Consider the following 19,904-nt stretch of genomic DNA (forward strand, 5'->3'; position numbering starts at 1 on the left):
AGCAGGTCTAATAATCATGTTCCTTATCTCAGGGCAATGAAAGGAGGAAATGGACCAAAGAGCTCATCACAAACTCCAGGCAGAAGTAAGAACCCTCTTATCCAGTTTGATTTTATACAAATTTCCCACCAAATCTTATCCGAATCTGTCTGGACATCGGCCCAGGTACACGCGAAATTGCTGCAGTGACATATTTCCTGTCCTTCTACTGTGGCTTTGTGCATTCAGAGAAAGATTGTAACCTCTTTGACTTGCTTCCTGGAAATACCTCTTTGCATTTGAGTTGAATATGCTGTGAACAATGCTGAGAAGAAATTTGTGGAAGCTCCACCAACCTTCCAGGGGCTACTTCCCTGTGTGAGCTGCAGTGTGGTAGAGACAGTAGCCTGGAGCAAGGGAAAGGCTTGCTGCTAATCTGGAGTATTGAGTGTCACAGGGGCAGAGCAGGACACCAGGGATATAAAAATAGCAGGGTGTTCTTACACTTGGAATAAGGCCGTTAGAGGGGGCCTTCAAGCTAGAAGATCTCAAACCATACTGTATGGCTTCTATGATTCTCTGGCTCCTCTTGCCCCCTCTCTGCTAAACACGGTGTGGTATATGGCCCCAAATCCAATGGTTTGCCTACCACTGTCAAGATTTGGGCCATATCTGAGTACCACCAATAATTTATTTATTTTATATTTTCTCTAAAATAACTTTAAGCAGATTCACTTCTTAAAATTGTCTCCACCTTAGAAATGGTTTTGAAATCATAGGATAGATGTGTTAGATACATTTCCCCCCTAATACATGTTAAATAAATAAATAGCTATAAAAATAGAAAAACAAAGTTGGTCCACCTACCACCTAAAATCATCTTATACACCACCAGTGTATGTTTACCATGGTTGGTGAAACAGTGGTGGTCTCTGTATAGTGCATGCTGATGGTCCCCACCTCCAACAAACTTGGCTTTATTTCCTCCTCCAATATAAAGCTAGCAGGGCTTTAGGCCACCCGAATGTCTGGGATACCGTCCTAAGCCTGCCTCCCTTGTCTTCCTCTCAAGGCTAGGGCTTTGACCCTTATTTTCCTCCTTTCAGGTGCCAGCCCCGGCCAAGGCTAGAGTTTGCAACAGAACACAGGGCCCTTATTCTCGGTCAAGTGCTCCTTCCCTCGAGCTCTTTCTCCTGCTGAGAATTGCACACTAGACCTCACTTAACTAGGACAGTGCCCTCTATGGAGTGGATTTCCTCTGCTCTGGCCTCAGAGGTTGCTTAGGCTGAAGTGTCCAAGCCCACATCAGTAACCCAGAGCTCACACAGGCCCCAGCAACCTGTGGCTGGGAGAGCCAGGAGCATGTGGGGCCCTAAAGGGAACACTGTCTTCCCTGGGAAGCTAGTGCTCCGCCCCCAGCCTGCACACCAGGTGGTCAGGAGACAAAGGAGGCCCGTGGCAGGAACACAACAAGGGGAAGGAGGGCAAAGCATTCTTCAAGGCAGAGAGATGTGTGTGCTATATTGGCTAAACCCAATGACTATTTAACAATCAAGATTGACCAACAAGGGAGCTGGCTTATTCCTATATGCCATCAAGTCAAGTGGGCGTGTCCACCCCTGGGGATGCTTTGGAAGAAATTCCTATTTCAGCTGGGGACTTAAGATCCTGCAGTGGCTTACAACTTTTTTTGCTGTTGTTAAACAGAAAATCATCCCCCATCATCCTTCCCACAACCCACCCCAGTCTAACTTGGCTTCTCTCAGAGTCTCTGGATACAAAGTCCTTAGAGGTACAGAAGTGCACTGAGGGAGGCGAGGCTGAGGCTGGAAGCTTTGTCCACTGGGCTTGAGCCCCTTAACTTACACCACCCATGGAGAGACATCTTCTAGTTCAGGAAGCCCAGGTCGAAAACCCTCTGGTGAGGAAAAGCAAGCTAGGTGAGGATCCAAACCTTGCAAACTTTAAAGGACACATGTAGATTCTTATTGTGACCTTATTCATTTAGAGGTTTAACTTCTATTAGGTGAATGCAGTGGCACAATATATCTCCCATCTTAATTTTTGTTCTCCTCTAAACTTTCTTCTCTTCTGGCAGCCTCTATGGCACCAAAGAGGACCGTAAGGACTCTCTATAGTGCAGCCCTATTCTCTGAGAGATTTCTAAGATCTCTTTCAACCTTAGGAATCTATGATTGAGTGAGTGGCAAGAAATGATTGTTGAACAAACTGAGCTAAGAAAAAGGAGGGCTAGCAGCAAGGGAGCAGAGGGTATGGTGGTGAAGGTGAGAGTGCTAGAGCAGTGGGCAGGTGTCTTAGACAGGTGAGGGTGGTTCCTCTTCTACTCACTCTCCCAACCGCAGTCTCCATAGGAGGAGAGACACTGGTGGGTCCACAGTTGGCAAGGGACACTGAAGATGATCTGTCATGTAGGGATCCCCGAGTTCTTATGCATGGGCTGGCAAGGAACTCTGTGGTTAGTAAAATGTCACTTACTATGGCTTATAGACTCTCACCATATAGTCCAGAGAGAGATGACCAACTTTGAAGAAATCTGAATGCAGTGAAATGTACCAAACACCAACATTCACCAAACAGATTGGTTTTTGGTAGCTCCTCTATGCATTAGGGAGGGGAAGAGTAGCTATCTATAGTGGCCACCAAATCCCCAAAGAGCCCCACACTGAATCATGCAGTGGTGGGCTTGGTGAGAGTTGTAGTTTACCAAGAAAGTACATTTCTTAGACAAGGGACCAGTCTCATCCCTCTTCTTAGGCTGTTTTAAATCTGAATGTGAATATCCAAGATGTGAAAATCCCCCTGATTCAATTGAGAATTTCTACAAAGACACACACGAAGAACTCATGAAATGCATTCTGGGTTGAATACTTGAGTTTTGGAGCCAAAGGGGCCACTGGGAGACATTTGGTGGAGGTGCTCATTAGCAACTGCGTATTGACCACACCCCAAATACCCTGGTTCTTGTTACTAATTCATTCCACGCCCATCTTTCTTGAGTTTTAAAATAAACTCTAATGTTCTATTCAACTTGTACCCCCTCTTGGGATCATGACTCTTAACACATTTACCATCTTCTCCTCCCCTTTTCTTATTCATGTGAACCCCCTCTCTCTCACCCTTCAAACATTCAGGGGTTTCAACAGCTTATTCAAGTGTTCATGCAGTCCATCTACACACAAGATTTTAGTGGTGTGGTCTTCCAGAGTATCTGAATTGGAAGAGACCTTAGAGACAATCTTGTCTCTCCTCTCCCCCATTTTGTAAGTAGGGAAAGTAACCCACAGAAGGGCAGGGAGTTACTTACTCAAGCTCAAGCATCAGATTGGTGGCAAAGTCGAGACTCGAACCCAGATCTTCTGAATCCAAATCTGACCCACTTTCTACCATCTCGAGCTGTAGCTCCTCCAGGAACTGTGCCTCCTCCATGAGTTCAGAGTCCTCCCCAAGCTGGGGCTCTTCCACAAGTTGGGGCTCCTCCAGCCTTTCCCCCTTCATCTCACCACTGCCCAGGGAAGCCTTGATTGCTTGGCTAGAGTTGGTTTCTCTCTCTCTCTCTCTCTCTCTCTCTCTCTCTCTCTCTCTCTTCTTCTCTTCCTCTCCCTCTCCCAACTCTCTTTAGCTTTCTCTCTCTCTTCCGTCTCTCTCTAGCTCTTTCTCTGTAGCTGCTGGACTAGGGCGGGAACAACTAAAAACTCTTTCCTAGGCTCAGAAGAAAAAGTGCTCCCGGAGCTTCCGGGCCTACCTAGCCTGGCTCTGCTGTGGAGGCGGGAGGAAATTCTCGGCTCTGAGTACAATGGGGGCTCCCAGGCTCTGAGGGAAGGCTGGAGCTCCTGGGGTGAGCACTGCCCTCCAGATTTTCTGCCGAGGCTGGGCTAGCTTCCTAAACTAACTCTCAGACTGAAGGGGAGGGCCGGATCCTCGGGGGGAGCCCAGACGCCTGCTCTGCCAGCCAGCCTCTGTGGTTGGAACTTTCAAAAAGACCAATGTTTCAGCAACTGATTTCTTTTCCAAACCGAACAGCAGGCCTTTCTGTCCCCCTTGCATGACTGTGGCTGTGGCATGCAGCCCCATCCTGAGCAGAAGCTGGATTCCAGGGCTGAGGCTCCACAACACTCAACCCACTGGTCAATTCCATTAAATAAAATCAAATTTAAAAAAAAAAAACACTGTTTTTTTGCATCAGGTGGACCCAAAGCTGGTCTCCTGGCATGGGGAAATTGTGTACCTCCTCGGATAGGATGTGCACAGCTGTCTAGAGACGAGAAGTCAGAAGACCATTGGATCAGAGAATCAGGAGATATGGTTTATCTTTTCAGCTGGTCACTAATTGGCTGGTTGCTTTTGGGCAGATACCCACAGCACTCTGGGCCTCAGTTTCCTCATATGTAACAACAAGGAGTCAGACCAAATGGCTGCAAAAGTCCTATGAGTTCTGAGCCTCTGTATCTCTATCTAAGATGCATGTAGAGGCAGAACATGTGGGCAGCCAACCTTGGGAGTGGGGAAGCTCAGAGTCTTGAAGAGGCAGTCCCCAGCTCCATGTGCTCTGGAATCTTTCTCCATTTGCTAGCTATGCCAGTAGGATGACCTTGTGCTTCTGTAGGTTTTGATCTCTGGTAAAAAAAATTCAAAGCTCCCCGCAGTTCGCCCCCCACCACAGGTGGAGGAAAGCCTTCTCAGTCATACCTCAGTGTGAATGAAGAAGGTTCAGAGAGCAAGCCTTGACAAGGGAGAGAGCTTGTGAGACTGGGTTGCAGGTGTTAGCTCCAAGCCGGAGAGGGTGTCTGATTGATGAAGCAAGGGCAGGGGTCAGTGAGGGGACTGGTGACAGAGGGAGGCAAAGCAAGTCAGAGAAGGTTTTGTTCTGATTCCACATATGACTTGCCTACTGATAACAAAGGCTACACTTTACTAAGTGTTTCCTAGGAGTGTCCTCTCACTTAACCTTCACAACAACACTTCTCCCATTTTCTAAATGAAGAGGCTGAGGTCCAGAGAAGTCGACACTAGCCAAGTCACGGAGTCTGTCAATGGCAGTCTATCAGATGAGAAGCTCCTGTGCTTCATGAACATGTGGTGGCTAATGTTCTTCTCTGCTCCTCAGTGGCCCCTCCAGGGCCTTTCGAGGGAAGAGAAGCCCATCCCAGTTCCCCACAAGGGCCAGCACCTTCCATCCTGCTCTAGGATCTTGGCTCCCCAGGACTCAACAGCCCTGGACGCACATTGCAGCAAATACTATACTAGCAAAGCCTCCCACATTTGAATAGGAGACTGAAGACACAGCGTTTTGGAGACATGGTAACTTCTGGGGGCTAGTTTCAAGTAAAATTTTCAGTGCATTAGTTATTTATTCTCTTCACTGACTGACCTTCATCCTCTTTATCTGGCAAATGATGAGCTCTTCAAAACCTTCCTGATCCTGATTTTCAGCTGATAGGCCATTATAGGCCTTGGGGAATCACTCTGCTTAGATCAAGGCTGCTTGATTTTGGCAATGAGAAAATTTCCTTGGGTGTTTACTTCTATCCAAGGGCCTCAGTGAGCCTGAAGAGCTTCAAAATCCACATTTACAGCATTAGCAGTGGCTGGGATCATTTTGCCTTCCTTCGCTGCTGATTTGGTGCAAGAATTCCTCACAGAGGGCACATGCAGTGCCCAAGGTTTTAACAAGGTAACTTTTTTCTGTGTGGGGGAAGTCCCCTTAGCCTGCGTTCCTACAACTTCCTGCACATTTCCTTCATTATGATCGATTGTAGTAATAGAATTATTTGTGTAATTATTTTTTGATGTCCATCTCCACCAGTAGATTAAGTTTCCTGCGGCAGGATCCTGCGTGGTTTGTTGGTTGACACTATAGCCCTTGTGTCTAATCTTCGCTGTGCACAAAGAAGGAGAAATCATCCGCCTCCACAAGTACCTGGGGTGGATAGTCTTACTCCAGTGCCCCCAAGCGTACTCCCCAGAATTGTTAGACGGTGGAGGATAGGTGCCCCATTGAGGCTAATTTGGCCAGGAAATGAGAAAGCTGAAGGATGCGGAAAGGGACCCTAACAGCTCCTTAGTCCATTCCCCTACACCATTCCAGTATCGGGAGAGTATAGGCTCGTTTTAATGACTGACCTCCAATGGAAATTTCATAGACATTTTTATTATGAAAGTATTTTCATGAAAACACTTTCATCTATCATACATGCACTTTCCTTTTCCTTAAAAGCACCTGCTTCTGACTCCTTGGCTTTCCCCACCTGTCTGTCTCTTTCTGTCCATGGTCCTTATAACCAGCCCTCTCACACTTTTATCCAGTTCTTTACTGCTACTGTCACCACCTTCTCCATATTTATAAGTTAATATAACATCTCATGGTAATTTCATCTAGCTTCTCTGAATGCTTGTAGTCAGGAAGTGCTTTTGGCTATCTAATCTCAATTCCTCATGCTACAGTAGAGGCCTGTTTCCTCTTGTTCCTTGTGCGGTTTGGAAACAGCTAATCACCATCTCTAAGTTGTGACTTTTCTTATATTTTAAGATTAACCTCTCTTTTCTCTCTCCACCACCCAGAGCCCTACTCCTAAACTCCTCTTAGATCAATCATCTTATTTCCTATAGCCTGGCCCCTAAGCCCCTTGAAGTCCCAGGTTTACCTCCCTTTGGCTAAAGAAATCTTGCCAGTCTTATCTGGACCCTTTACAATTAGACTCCCTTGGATCATGCTGAGCTCTCAGTTGTCACTTGCCTTGACACTGAGTGGGGCCATACCTCTCAACTAAAAGCTCTTTGGAGCCCCTTGATCAATTTCTTTGCCCTTCTCTGAGGAGTAGCCTCCCTTCTCTTCTGCATTCAGGCTGTTTTTCAGACAAATATCTGACATTTGCAGCCCAGAAAATTTACACCTTGGGCCCCAGAAAGGAGTGCAGCCTGAAGGTCTGTGCCCCACTGTCTATGTACAATGAGAAGCATTCATAACTCAGAAGGAAGCCTGCAAAGGGAAAAGAAAACCCAGATGATCCCCCCTTTCTTTTTTTCTTTACAGTAAATAATTTACAAAAACAAATTTCCTCCCCACAGGCTATATCCACTTTATCACCAGTCCCCAGAGCCAGCCTTTACACATTTCCATGCTGTCATGGACTATTTTTAGCAAAGGATGACATTAAGTACGAGTTTCCCTATGGGCTTCAAATTCATTTCTTCCTCTTGTCAGAACGCTGACAGTCCTCTCCTTTTGGACTTGCTGGCCATAATGATATTTTCATGGGTGTGAGCACCTACCTACATGGTAGGACTTCAGAGGTTACTTTGAAAGTCCTCTGTCTAAAAATGTCTCCTTTGGCCTGGATCTGATGATTAGAATTTCAGCATTACAGATTCATTTCTTTAGCTCAAGTTATCACTTCCTCAGGAAGCCTTGTCTGATCCTTAGTTATACTCCATGACAGAAGCTTATTCCTTTTCCCTCTTGGCACTTAGTTTGAAATTATACACTCATTAGTGTGACTATTTGGTTAATGTCTATCTCCCCCACTCCACTGATTATTCTATGATGGCTGTGACCAAAGCTTTTGTGAGTTTCCCATTCTATTCCCAGTGCCTAACACTAAGTCTGGCACATGGAATGTATGTAAGATATATTGTTGTTGACTGAATCTGTTCAGGAACTTAAGAGTGAATTCTCCAGAGCACTGGTTTGAAAGGTTGTGGGCATGGATGCCCAGGACACTACCTGTAGGAAAGAGCCCCAGAAAGCCAGGGTGGAGTACAAACAAGTCTAAAATGACACCCTGCCGGACCACCAGAAACCTTTTTTTCCAGAGAGAATAGGGTGAATGGTATACATAGTCTCATGGGAGTACCATGACAACCCCCTGGGGTTACCCACCTCAGAAGAGGCTTAGTAGAGACCAAGGCCATAGATATATGAATATGAAGCCACACCTTCAGGCTCGACTGAACTACCAAGCTCAGCCTTCCTGGTTCCAGTGGGCTTTCTCAAGGTATCAAGGGAGGCAATTTCCTGCCCCAAAGACCTCTATCCAAGGCTATCCCAGGTCCCCGAGGAAGGAGTGCTAGGAGCCAGCTTGATCTGAGTCAGAGAGGGGCAATGAGAAGAGGGCCTTTTTCTCATTCCTGAAGCTAGGTGACTGGATTCCAACACAGGAAGAATGGAAAGTTTTCCTCACTGTCTCTACCTTAGGCCAGCCCCTTCATACCCATGAGCCTCACTGGGCTGAAAAGTTTCCTCTCCCTTCTCCCAACCAGAAAGCCCGTAGCTGCCTCCCACAATGCCAAAGGTGACCCATTCTTTAAAGCCATGCTGGAAGCTGTGTCCATTAAGAGACTCTCCCTTCCTAATTTGCTTTGGCACTGTCCAAGGTCCAGACTTGCAGACCCAAGGTGCCATAAGCTTGAGGCTTTTCCCTCAAGGGGCAAGAGCTCCAGTGGGGCTGCTTTGTTCCCCATCTGCCTTAGGTACAAGTGCTCTACTCTCCTGGCTACACTCTCAGCTCCCCACAACTCTGTCTTAGCCTCTACCACCACCTCTCATGTCCTCTACCGTGCTCAGCAGGGAGATAAATCCACAATAAGTGCTTGATAAATAGTCTATCCTAGGTCAATAAATGATAGGTTGAGTCACTGAAGTGCTCAGGTACTCAGTACAAGACTGAGAGGTTCTGCTATCATCCATTTGCTGTGCACCCAGGCAGGCAGCGTATGTTGGCTTAAAACTGAGCACGTTTTTTCTTATTCTTATTCTTTTCTTTTCTTTTCTTTTTTTTTCTTTTCTTTCTTTCTTTCTTTCTTTCTTTCTTTCTTTCTTTCTTTCTTTCTTTCTTTCTTTCTTTCTTTCTTTCTTTCTTTCTTTTTCTTCCTTTCGTTCTTTCTTTCTTTTTCTTTCTCTCTCTCTCTCTGTCTCTCTGTCTCTGTCTCTTTCTTTCTTTCTTTCTTTCTTTCTTTCTTTCTTTCTTTCTTTCTTTCTTTCTTTCTTTCTTTCTTTCTTTTTCTTTCTCTCTCTGTCTCTCTCTGTCTCTCTCTCTCTTTCTCTCTCTCTCTCTCTCTCTCTTTCTTTCTTTCTTTTTTGTATTGCCACTGACTATGAACTGAAAAGGCAGGCAAGATAGGGAGAAATGAGGGGCTGAAAGCCCGGGAGGGGTTTCAAGAAAGGGAAATTCTGTACCTCCACCTCAGGTTCCCCAATATTGACTGGATTCTGGCTATGATCCAACGGACTTAGGGGTTCCCTTGAACTTGTCTGAGGATTTATGTGTCTGAGCTTTGGATGCAACCATGTCTGCTGGTTATTCCCATGCCACCTTTTTTACTTTATTTCCTTGTTTCTTCCTCTTCTCTGACTGGAGAGGAGTGTCCCCAGCTACCCTCAGCCTATTAGGCATTTACCCGCTAGCAACACAATGGGACAGGCTGGGTAAAAGCAAGGGAAGACAAGAAGAGGACCTATTGGTTTAGTTACAAACTTTGAGCCGATGGAATATTAGATTGATGGGGCTATTCTATGTTGTAGATAGTCAAATTAGCTTATTGGAAAAACATGTCATAGAGTCCAGCCAGCCCGACTTCACTTGGGGCTCAGTTGTACCAAGATAGTAATGTAATGTACTGAATAGGCCAGGAAGAGAGCTAAAAATCATTGTGAATTCAGGCCAGTTTGGGGACTTTTGAGACTTTTGGGGAATGGACTGGGAATTGGCTCTTTTAGGGCCTTCCTTAAAATAGCTCCTCCAGCTTCCAGTAAACCCTTCTGCCTGGGGTCCACAGAGTAGTCCCTGAACTAACAAGCAAATACAAAAGGAGGAGGGACTTCTGAGACTTGTTCTGGGGCTCCTCCAGATGCACCAGGCTGTCCCTTTAGCAATGTACTATCAGGTGATAGTAGGAGCTTCCGTGCCCCCCACGAAATGCCGTAAACCACGCTAAGTCCACAGCAGCTCACCTGCCTGCTTACATTTGCTGCCGAGTGTGGGAGTTCTGGAGGGGATCACTTTTGCACCTTGGTACCTGCCTCTGAGCAGACTGCTTGCCTGACACTACAGAGAACAGGCTTTTCATTCGGTAGTGTGATGAGTTCAACTTAGACCCCCAGCAGGCTTCTGAATGCCTGGCACCAGGAAGGCCTGTCACTGAGCAAACAGGAGCTTGATGCCTCAGTAACCTATCTTTATAGGAGATAAGGGTCAAGGCCCTCAGGCTTGCCTAGGCACAGTCTAGTGAGGCTAAATGGGAAGTATGTGTGTGTGGCGGGTGTAAACCAGGAAGGAGCCGCTGGAAAATTTTCCCTTCCTCTCACTTCTCACCCCCTTCTTCCTCAGGCCATAGCCAATCACTGGCCTAGAAAACTCTGTGGGAATCCTGGCCAGACCGCTCAGCTGTGAGCAGCTGCTCTCCATCTCCCCTGAAGAGAAGACAAGAGGAAGCGGGTTAAATACTCAAGGCTATTTCGTGAGTAAATTCTTCCTTCGAGGAAGGATGAGGAAGGTCCCCGTGGGGCTCTGTCCAGAGGCAGGGGCCTGATTTCAGGCTGGGCCTATTTGAGGAAAGTAGTTCCTAGGAGAGGAAGGCTGATAGAGTGCTTGGGGCATCACTGACCAAAAAGGCTTCCAGCTCTTGTTTCCCCTTGGGCTAGTGTCTGCAAAATTGGAAGCTTCCAATTCAGTCTCCCATACTGGCTGTGATCTCACATCTCTTACATTGTTTCCAAAAGAGCAATAGCTAATTTGAGGCAGGGATTTCCAGCTAGAAGGCAGAAATGTATTTGCTTTGCCTGCTGATAAGATTCTCTCCTGCCTGGATTAGCATTTGGAAAAGCTTGCTTTCTATTCTCACAGACCCCCACCTCATTCCCACTCCGACTCCTTAGCTAAGTTAGATTTCAGCATGGTAGACAATGGCCTCCATAAGCCATTTTCCCTGCCTTGACTCATTATCTAACCTGCTTCTATGCTGGGATCTAGACTTCTGGACTTCACTTGGTTCTCATTAGCCCATGGGGTTCTATGGAGGACCTGCTCTGCCAAAGCTGTGGCCCACAGTGAAGCCCTAACCCTGTTTTATTATTATAAGTATTGAGACAGCACAACATGTCCTGGGCCATTATTCTTCTCTTCATCTAAAAGGGAAATTATGTCTTTTTGACCCCTGTGGTCATGGAATGCTCTCCCTTGAATGTGCCGAGCACACAGAGTACCCCACCAAATGGGCCCAAGCTTCAGTCTCATTCAACATGTGGCTTTTCTGGGGCTCAAGACCAATACTGCATGAGACCAATCATTTTGTTATGTAAATCCAGCCAGCTGTGGCAGATTACAGCTTTGTAGTTATCTTGAGGGACGTCTTACTTAAGAGGAGAAAGTTCAGGTGGGAGTAGAATGGCGATGAGCAAACAGCGCAATGGCCACAACCAACTTCATTCCTCTCAACCAGCCCACAAAGTGGGGGCAAGTGCTCTGCTGGACTCCATCACTCAGGGGACCCAGAGGCCCTGGCAGCCTTAGCAAGACACTTCCATCTCCATTTACCCAGACTCCCTGGCCTTCAGGACCTGTTCTGGGAAGGAGCCATCACTACCTGGAATTGAGAGCTTGTTAATTTATCTGGAAGTGCAAATATAAGCAAGAGTCTTAACCTTCTCTTCAGGCAGGGAAGGAAAATAAGGTCACCCTGGAAAGAGTTATTTTCTGAGATGTGGACTCACATGGGTCCACTCTGGGCAAACTGGAAAAGTAGGTAAAATTCGTGCTCTGGTCTTGCCACCTTTATTTAACAGCATGAACCTTCCATCCAGACTTTTTGATCTCTCATGCTATCCGGAGACCCATACTAGAGCAGGCCTTTCGTGAACTCTGGCCTCCTCTCTACTTCTCTTCTCCAAATTTGGCTTTCCCACATTCCATTCCCAGAGAACCCTATTCCAGGTGAGCTGTCATTTTGAATGAAATTCTGATGAACAAATCCATACAAAGTAGTCAACGATGAGTAAAGATGTCAATTGTTAGTGTTTTAAAAAAGTAAACCCTGGGAAGTAAACCAAGGTAGACCCTGGCCATTCATGAGAGAGACATACTAAGACTTTTGCCAGGCTCGTATTCATGAGTGTCTGGAAAGCACATCATTTCCCCATTAAAACTTGTATTTCCATCATTTTGTTAAATTTTCTAGCTTTCTTTTCATTATAATCACTAGCACTAGCAGCTGACTCTGGGAGGGGGCATTCTCCTCAAAGAAACAGATGTTTGCTCATTTCATGAGTTACTGTATTTGTATGGACTGACTATGAGCAGAAGACCACAAAATTGGGTTGAAAAGCAGGGCAACTCCACTCCTAGGTAGAGACCCAAAAGAATTGAAAGAAGGGACTCAAAAAGATAACTGTATACCAGTGTTCATTCTTCACCAAAGCCAACAGGTAGAAACAATACAAATGTCCATGGATGAATGAATGGAGAAACAAAATATGGCATATCAATACAATGGAATATTATTCGGTCATAAAAAGAGATGAAATACTGATATATGCTACAACATGGATGAACTTTGAAAACATTCATGCTAAGTAAAAGAAGCCAGACACAAAAGGCCACATACTGTATGATTTTACTTAAATAACTAAACTAGGCAAATTCAGAGACAAAAAGTAAAACAGGAATTACCAAGGGCTGGGGGGAGGGGAGAATGGAGAGTTATTGTTTAATAAGTACAGAGTTTCTCTTTGGGATGATGACAAAGTTCTGGAAATGGATAGTGGTGATGGTTGTACAAGATTGTGAATGTACCTAATGCCACTGAATTATATACTTAAAATAGTTAAAGTGACGAATTGTGTTATATAAAATTTACTGCTATATATGCATTATGTAATATATACGTATAGGCATATATATATAGTTTATATATCTGTAGATATAGATATATAGTAGATGTGCTGGCAGAGCACTCACAGGCAAAACTTCTTAGCACACGGAATTCACATCTGTGCCTCAGCAAAAAGACAGTTTCTTTTATATTAAGATTCTCAAGAGGTATTCAAACCATGAATGTTAAGTTGCAAACATATTTGTATTTTTAATAGGAAATGTACCTTAATCTAAGAGTGCCTATTCTTTGTCAGACCACTAGGCACTCAGGAAATAGTTATTTTAAATTACCTTGGGCAAGGGAAGGACTTTCGAAGCTTGATACCAAAAGCAAAAATCACAAAGGCAAAGAAAGGCAAGGCTTAACCACACAGAAACCCAAAACCAATCAACAGCAAAGAACTCCATCATCAAAATCAAATGTCAAATTAGCTGAAAAAGAGTTGCAATCTTTAATTCAGGGTTTCTCACGGTGTGGTCCACATACCACTGTGCTATGGGAGAGGAGTTTTACATGGTTCCTAGACAGAGAACTGAATCTTAATAGTATGAATTTAGGCATTACAGCAGGCAGGTGGGAGAGTAGTTTTGCCCTTCAGATCACACCATGTAAGTGGCTACGTCCTAAGAAGTCAGGTCCAGGAATGTACATTTATAAAATTATGAATTCTAAGACTCACTTAGAGAAGCACGAATAATTTTTTATGCAATATTTTTTTTTCTTGAAAACCCAATCTCTCTTCTCACTACTATATTTCAAATCAATAGGGAAGGTCAAATGAATTAGCACACATAAAGTAATTAGAAATCTTTGCTATTGTTATTTTCTGAGCATGTAAGTGTGGGAACCAGTTGGTGCCAGCTCAGAAGCTTAAAGGTAGGCTCCTCAGGCTTTTAGAGCTGAAAGAGAACTCCAATTCAGAATATCTCAGACCATCCTGGGCAGGTATGCTCAAGGGCTGAAGGCAGAATAGAGCCGATTAATTAATAAGTTTTGGATAAAAATCTTATAAATAAATTTGAGGTTACAACAGCAGCAGCAGCAGCAGCAGCATATAGAAAAGGCTCCCATTTCAGCTTGCTACACCTTACTGATCAGAGAATTAAAGCCCCCTCAAATTGCAACTTCACCAGTTTTTTCATAGCCTGCATTTAAATTGGAACTTTTAGCTGTTTGCCAAGCATATTCTATCTGCCTCCTAAGTTTTCCAGTTATAGAAGCATATTCAAACAATAAGGTGGAGTCTCCTAATAATAGGGTGACTAACCACCCCACTTTCCCTAGGACTGTCCCAGTTTGAGCACTGAAAGTCCTATATCTCCCAATGGAATGGTTGGTCACCCTACCTAATAAGGTCATTTTAACCATTTGGTTAGTTCCTCAGCTAATATTCACCTCTGCTTGACTATTCTTTCTTAATAAATAATTATTTAGTGTCTGACTGATTTTAGGTGGAGTTTTACTCTGCTCTTCATTGTGAGGCATCGGGCAAATTACTTAGTTTTCCCAAACCTCAATTTCCTTCACTATAAAATAAAGGGTGATAATAGTCCCCATTTCATTGGATTGGTATAACTATTAAATGAGATTATGCAGATATAATGCTTAGTGCATACTGTAAATGCTTAATAAATGTTAGCTATTAATATATTACAGTTATTAGTTACCTAACACAAGATTGAAAGGATGGTGTTTAAAACACACCTCCCAATAGTTTAGAGACACTATTTACATACCAATATGCCACATGCCCATTACCAGTGATTGGTGTGTATAGACATAGAACCGCCCATCAGGACTTCTCCCAGGCTATTAGAGTTACACATGTGGTTCAAACCAAACAAACAAACAAAAACAAACAAACAAACAAAACCCTTTATTGAGTAATGGCCATATAACTAGAAACCCAGGGAAAAACAAGTGAGTGTAAAAAACAACTCTACCCTCGAATTGCTTACACTCTTGCATTCCAAGGACACTAAGAGCTAAGCTGGGAACAAGGGACAGGTCAAAGCAAACGAACCAGATAGAAATCAAGAATGTGTCCTGCCCTTCCCTCCCAAGAACATAGGAGCCCTTCCAGCAGGGAAATGGGCTGCAGGAGGTGGGGTGGGGAGAGTCTCTTCTCTAGGATAAGAGGTGGCCTTGAAAGTAGACAAATTAAAGGAAAAAGACACCCAAGCAGGAATTTGAAATATCAAATCATTAAATGGAATAGAAATAAAAATGATGGTGTTTAAAATATCAAATCATGAAATGGAACAGAAGTAAAACTGATGGCTTAAGTATAAAGATGGAAATCCATGGAATAAATTAAGAAAGAGGAAATTTTCACTTAGGAGAAGACAGTCCAGCTTAGATATTGGAGAAGCCCTTGACCAGCAACAATAGTCTCTTACTTTTGCTAATGAGTACGTTACTCTAGGCTAAACCTAAACCAAATTCAGAATCCCCAATCTCTAAGGTCTCAGTTGCCAAGGAAAATGCAAGAATACTTCATCCTGCTAGGAACTATAAGGCTGTTACCACAGGACCCTGTCACTCCCCAGCCTCACGGAAAGGGCTTGCTGTTGGTCACTCAGCTCTTTGGGACACGGAATTGCTCTGATTCCAGGAGGCAGGTTGCTCAGGTCCACTCTCCCAACAATTCACCCTGATCCCTCCACCAGTGTCCTCGGTGCCCTCAACCCCTACCCTGTAACATTTCCAGGCTTTGCCAAGAACCAAGTGTCAATAAACAGGTGTCAGTGGACTAGGTGACAAAGGAGGTCTTTCTGTTCAAGAAACCCAGACAACCAGAAAGTCTCCCAGGGTTTGGCATAAGTGAACACTTTGATCTCAGGCTCTCAGTCTCACCTAGATCAGACCCTCCTAGGCCCAGAGCCTAGGAACCAAGCTAAGGAAGTGTCCCCTCTTATATGTCCTCAAGGCCATTCTGGACAGGTTCCCAGTTGAAAGAGTGAGAATGTGACAGGTGCTCTTTCCAGGTATCTCAGCCACCCCTCCCCCATTGCCACTCTCCTATTGAGCTAAGCCGGATTGTTAGGAGCCTGTTAGGGCTTTTGCTCCTAAGGGTTACTGCATCTGTGGTCTGAATATACTTGTAGTAATCTTTCACCAGAAATGAAGATTCCCTAGAAACCTGTTCATACGAGGCCTAGTTTCTTTGAGATAATAAGATAAATTGATGCCTAAAGTGAAATAATAGATGAGAAAGGGCTTCAATGGTGTATAAAATGCCTGAGAAATACAACTTGTTATGATAACGCTAACGAAGTCGGCAGCCCTGCTTGTCCCCTCCTGGAACTTCTGGGGCTGAGGAGGCAAACCTGGTCTGAGCACTAAGTGAAGGTAGTTCCTGCCAATCTCAATTGCTTTTAAAATTTTCTTTTTGTGCCTGACTGAAAAGCCATCCAATTATTCAAATATTCTGTGGGTGCTCATAATTTCTTAATTGTGAACATACCACCTGCCCATGACCTGGAATTTCTGAACTAGAAGGAACGTTAGAGACCAGAGAGGTCAGGTGACTTGCCCGGGCTCACACAGAGAGGTAGAGCCATAACTTATACTACACACAACCCAGGTCTCCCACATTGGGGTTCTCTTTCTTGTTCATAACCTGGTATCATTGAGAAATAATAAAATCCACCCTGTACACACACACACACAGAGAGAGAGAGAGAGAGAGAGAAAGAGAGAGAGACAGAGACAGAGACAGAGAGACAGAGAGAGACAGAGAGAGAGAGACAGAGAGACAGAGAGAGAGACAGGCCAGTGCCCTGTTCCGATGGCTCCAAGAACACGAAACTCACGACAGCTGGGTTTCCTGAAATTGCCTTAGTTGTCCCACCAAGACTGGTTCTTACCAAAGTGTCTCAGACTAGAGGACATCAGTCACCTTGGGGCTTCCCATTGTGTTTCTCCCCTCCCTTCTCCCTTCCTTGCCCTTCAGCTGGATTTCTAGAAAGTCTGAACACACGCCTGTGATGACACGGACTCATCCACCCTCCCTTCCTGAGATGTTCTCCGGGCCGCTTTTAGCCATTATTGGAAATTGAAGGCTGTGATCCATGGAGGAGGTTGGGGCGGGGGAGGGTGGTTCTCTCATCCAGAGTCTCAAAAAATTCTCACTGGTCTGTAATTTTTCTTATTCCCCACCTGCCCCCACATCAGAAGCCGCTTAATTTGTCTTGATATTCTGCTGGTCCTCAGTCAGTCAGGGCCACTCAGTAATTTAAAAGCCTTTGCAGTTTCAATGTAAGTTCACATATTTAGAAACGGGCTTTTGGGAAGGGTGGAACTCAGATCGCAAGAGCATCCCGGGACAGAATCTCCAAAGTGGACATAGGAATTATGCATTGGAGGAAGAAGTGGTGCCAGCCGCCCCAAAATCATTTAGGGCTCTGGCCACCTTCTGGTCTCCAGCACTTCCCTAAGAAAGCCTCTGCAGGAACCCTTCAAAATAGAGCTCCCACCTGCCAGGAGTCCCCTTAACCCTACAGGATTCCAGGTAGCCTCAGGGTCCAGTCAGGCAGCTTGTGAGCCCGACCTCCCTAGTGTGTGAACTTCCCCGGCTGCCCCTTTTGTCAGAGGTGAGGGTCCAGCAGATGCTGGCGCGAGCCGGGACGCGTGCCCACCCATCTCCCCAGCCACCCACCTGTGAAAGAAGAGCAGGATAGACAGCATGGTTTGGTCGATGTTGCGGTTGCAGATGCCCTCGTTGAGCAGGTAGCAGGGGTCCCGCAGCACGGGCTCTAGCGAATCCTGCCGCATTATGCTGTTGAGCTTGTCAGTGTTGAGATTCTCGAAGATCAGCTTCTCCTGCAACTGCCGAAAGTTGCTCACGGTAGGGCTTCCCGGGTTGTTGTTCTCTCCTCTGCTGTCTCCCTGGAGCCCGCTCCGGTGGGCCAGGTCCAGACAGCAGTTGCAGCAGTCGAGACCGACAGGTGAGCGGCAGTCGGCTTTGGGCTGGGCCATCTTCGCAGGCTCGGGGGCCGCCTGGCCTGCCAGGTCTGGGGCGGCTGGCAGGTGCGCGCCCGCTGGGCTGGCCTGAGGGGACTCCAGGGTGTCTGGAGAAGACAAGCTGCGAGGAGAAGAGGGGAATTAGCGCCTCCGGCCAACCACCCACGGATCGGCCCCCTTATGGCTGTGCTGCTCGGGGTGCGAACAGAAACAGCTGGACAAACAGCTCGGAGCGGATCCTTGGGGCTCACTTCCTTTTCTTCCTCCTCTTCCTCCTCCGCCTCCCCCTCCGCTAGAGGCCCGGGCCGCCCCGCGAGGTGCCACACGCGGCCCCAGCGCTGTCCTAAGTTTCCCAAGTGTGAGCGGGGCTCGGGGCGGACCTGTGGCAGAAGGAAGGGCGGGCAGCAGGGCAGAGGGAGAGCCGGGGCGCGTCCTCGTTCCCTCCTCCTTTGCTCCCTCCCTCCCCTGCTCGCTCGCCCTCTCTCAGGCTCTGCTGGGCTGTGGCGGCTGAAAGGTGGCGGGAGCCGAGCGCGAGTGAGCGAGTGAGCGAGTGAGCGAGTGAGTGAGCTGCAAGGCCAGGAGCCCGCAGGGGGCCGTGACAGCATGTAAATTACTCCCGGGGGCTGGCTGAGACCGCTCCTGCGCCGCTTCCCCGGCGGGCACGGGCCCGTAGCCAGCTTGGTCCTGCCCCCAACCCGCCGCTCCGCCCCGCCGCACCCACGCGCCCTCGCACCCAAACGGCGGCTCACACCTTCTCCCGCTCTCCTGGGAACTCGGCCCGGCTGTCCCTCCCTCCGCGCGCCTGTCGCCTCGGCTAGGGCTCTCTCACCGCTCACAGCGCATCCTCCGCCAGAAATCTACGAACTGCGGGGCTGGGGCCGATGCGCCACCCTGCTCTAGAGCTGGGCGGGAGGGCAACTGTCCCTCGTCCCACCGCGAAGGGGTCCCCCTGTAGGAGACGCCGCCCTCGAGAGCCTGTCTAGTACAGCCTTACACCGCCGCTCCCAGGAGTCCGTCCAGTTACGGCCTTACACAAGCCTCTTTTCAGGGCGGGCGGAGGAAGGGGGCGGCAAAGAGAACGGTTGCCCCTGTAGAGAGTCTGAGCGTGCCAGGCACACGTCAGGAGGAGTTGTCAATACACGCTTTAAACAAAACTCACAAAAGCATGCTCAAACTCTCCTCGGTTTTGTCCTTTTCTTCTCACTTCGCTAATCTTCCCCCTCTTCCCCACCCCTCCCCACCCCCACGTGCTTTCTCTTCTCTTCCCTGAACCCCATCGGAGGCGATCTCTGTCCTGGCTTCCGGGAATGCCAGCTCCCCGCTGCCCGGCCCCTTCTTCCTCTCTCTCTTTACTCTCTTCCAAATTTGCCCCACTTCCCGCAGCCTCCCCTTCTCTCTGCGCTTCTTCTCCCATTCTTTCCTTTCTTCGTTTCCTCTTTTCTCTTTCTTTACCCATTTCCGCTCTTCCTTTTCTTTTTTGCCCCCTTTATCTCTTTTTCACCTTTTCTGCATTTCCTCACTTACTCTTTTTCGCCCCTGTTCTGTTTCTCTCCTCAGTGGTCTTTCTTCCTCCTTCGTTTCCCTCATTTTATTTTCTCCTCACTATTCTCAGTTCAGCGCTCCCTCGTTCTCCTCAATTTCGTCCTTTCTCACTTCATTTCTTTTTCTGTTTTTCCAAATTTGCTCTCCCCCTTCTTTTCTGATCCCCTTACCCTTTCAAGGCACGTGGTAACTGGCTAGTCATGACACTGGGAGCGTCGTGAAACTGCCGGCTGTGGCCGAATCTGGGTAAGGTTAAAGGGTAGATTTGTGGAGAGCGAGGCAGGCTAGTGCCCTCCTGGGTCATACTCCAGCTTCGTGAGATGTAGGGATGTGCTGGGTGAGCAAGTGGTAGACTTCTAGGACTTGGAGACTTGGAATACTTTGAACATATAGGATTCAATAATTATTGGATAAAAGCCTGAAAAAAATTCGAAGTATTCATGATGTTCAGTTCTCACATAAAACCCAAATCGATTTCAGTTTCAGTCAGCACTACCTACCCCCCTTCATTTCGTCTCATTCACAAACCCATG

General features: G+C 46.6%; 1 protein-coding gene across 4 annotated transcripts in view; it reads right to left on the reverse strand.

The window, feature by feature from the left end:
- The window catches only part of TSC22D3 (TSC22 domain family member 3), a 60,413-nt gene extending 40,771 nt beyond the window's left edge, over positions 1-19,642 (reverse strand). The window contains exons 1-2 of one of the 4 annotated variants that reach the window (XM_011366047.2): positions 19,542-19,642; positions 17,525-17,950 (exon numbers count right to left, since the gene is read on the reverse strand). In XM_011366047.2, the coding sequence (XP_011364349.1) occupies positions 17,525-17,950; positions 19,542-19,573 (458 nt within the window). In that variant the 5' untranslated portion in view covers positions 19,574-19,642. Of the gene's footprint in view, positions 1-17,524; positions 17,951-18,209; positions 18,400-18,580; positions 18,598-18,658; positions 18,676-19,541 lie in introns of those variants that run through there. The other 3 variants (XM_023534133.1, XM_023534134.1, XM_011366049.2) reach the window with 3 other exon arrangements.
- Positions 19,643-19,904: the final 262 nt, after the last annotated feature.

This window comes from Pteropus vampyrus, unplaced genomic scaffold, assembly GCF_000151845.1.
Source record: "Pteropus vampyrus isolate Shadow unplaced genomic scaffold, Pvam_2.0 Scaffold120, whole genome shotgun sequence".
NCBI classification, from domain to species: Eukaryota; Metazoa; Chordata; class Mammalia; order Chiroptera; family Pteropodidae; genus Pteropus; species Pteropus vampyrus.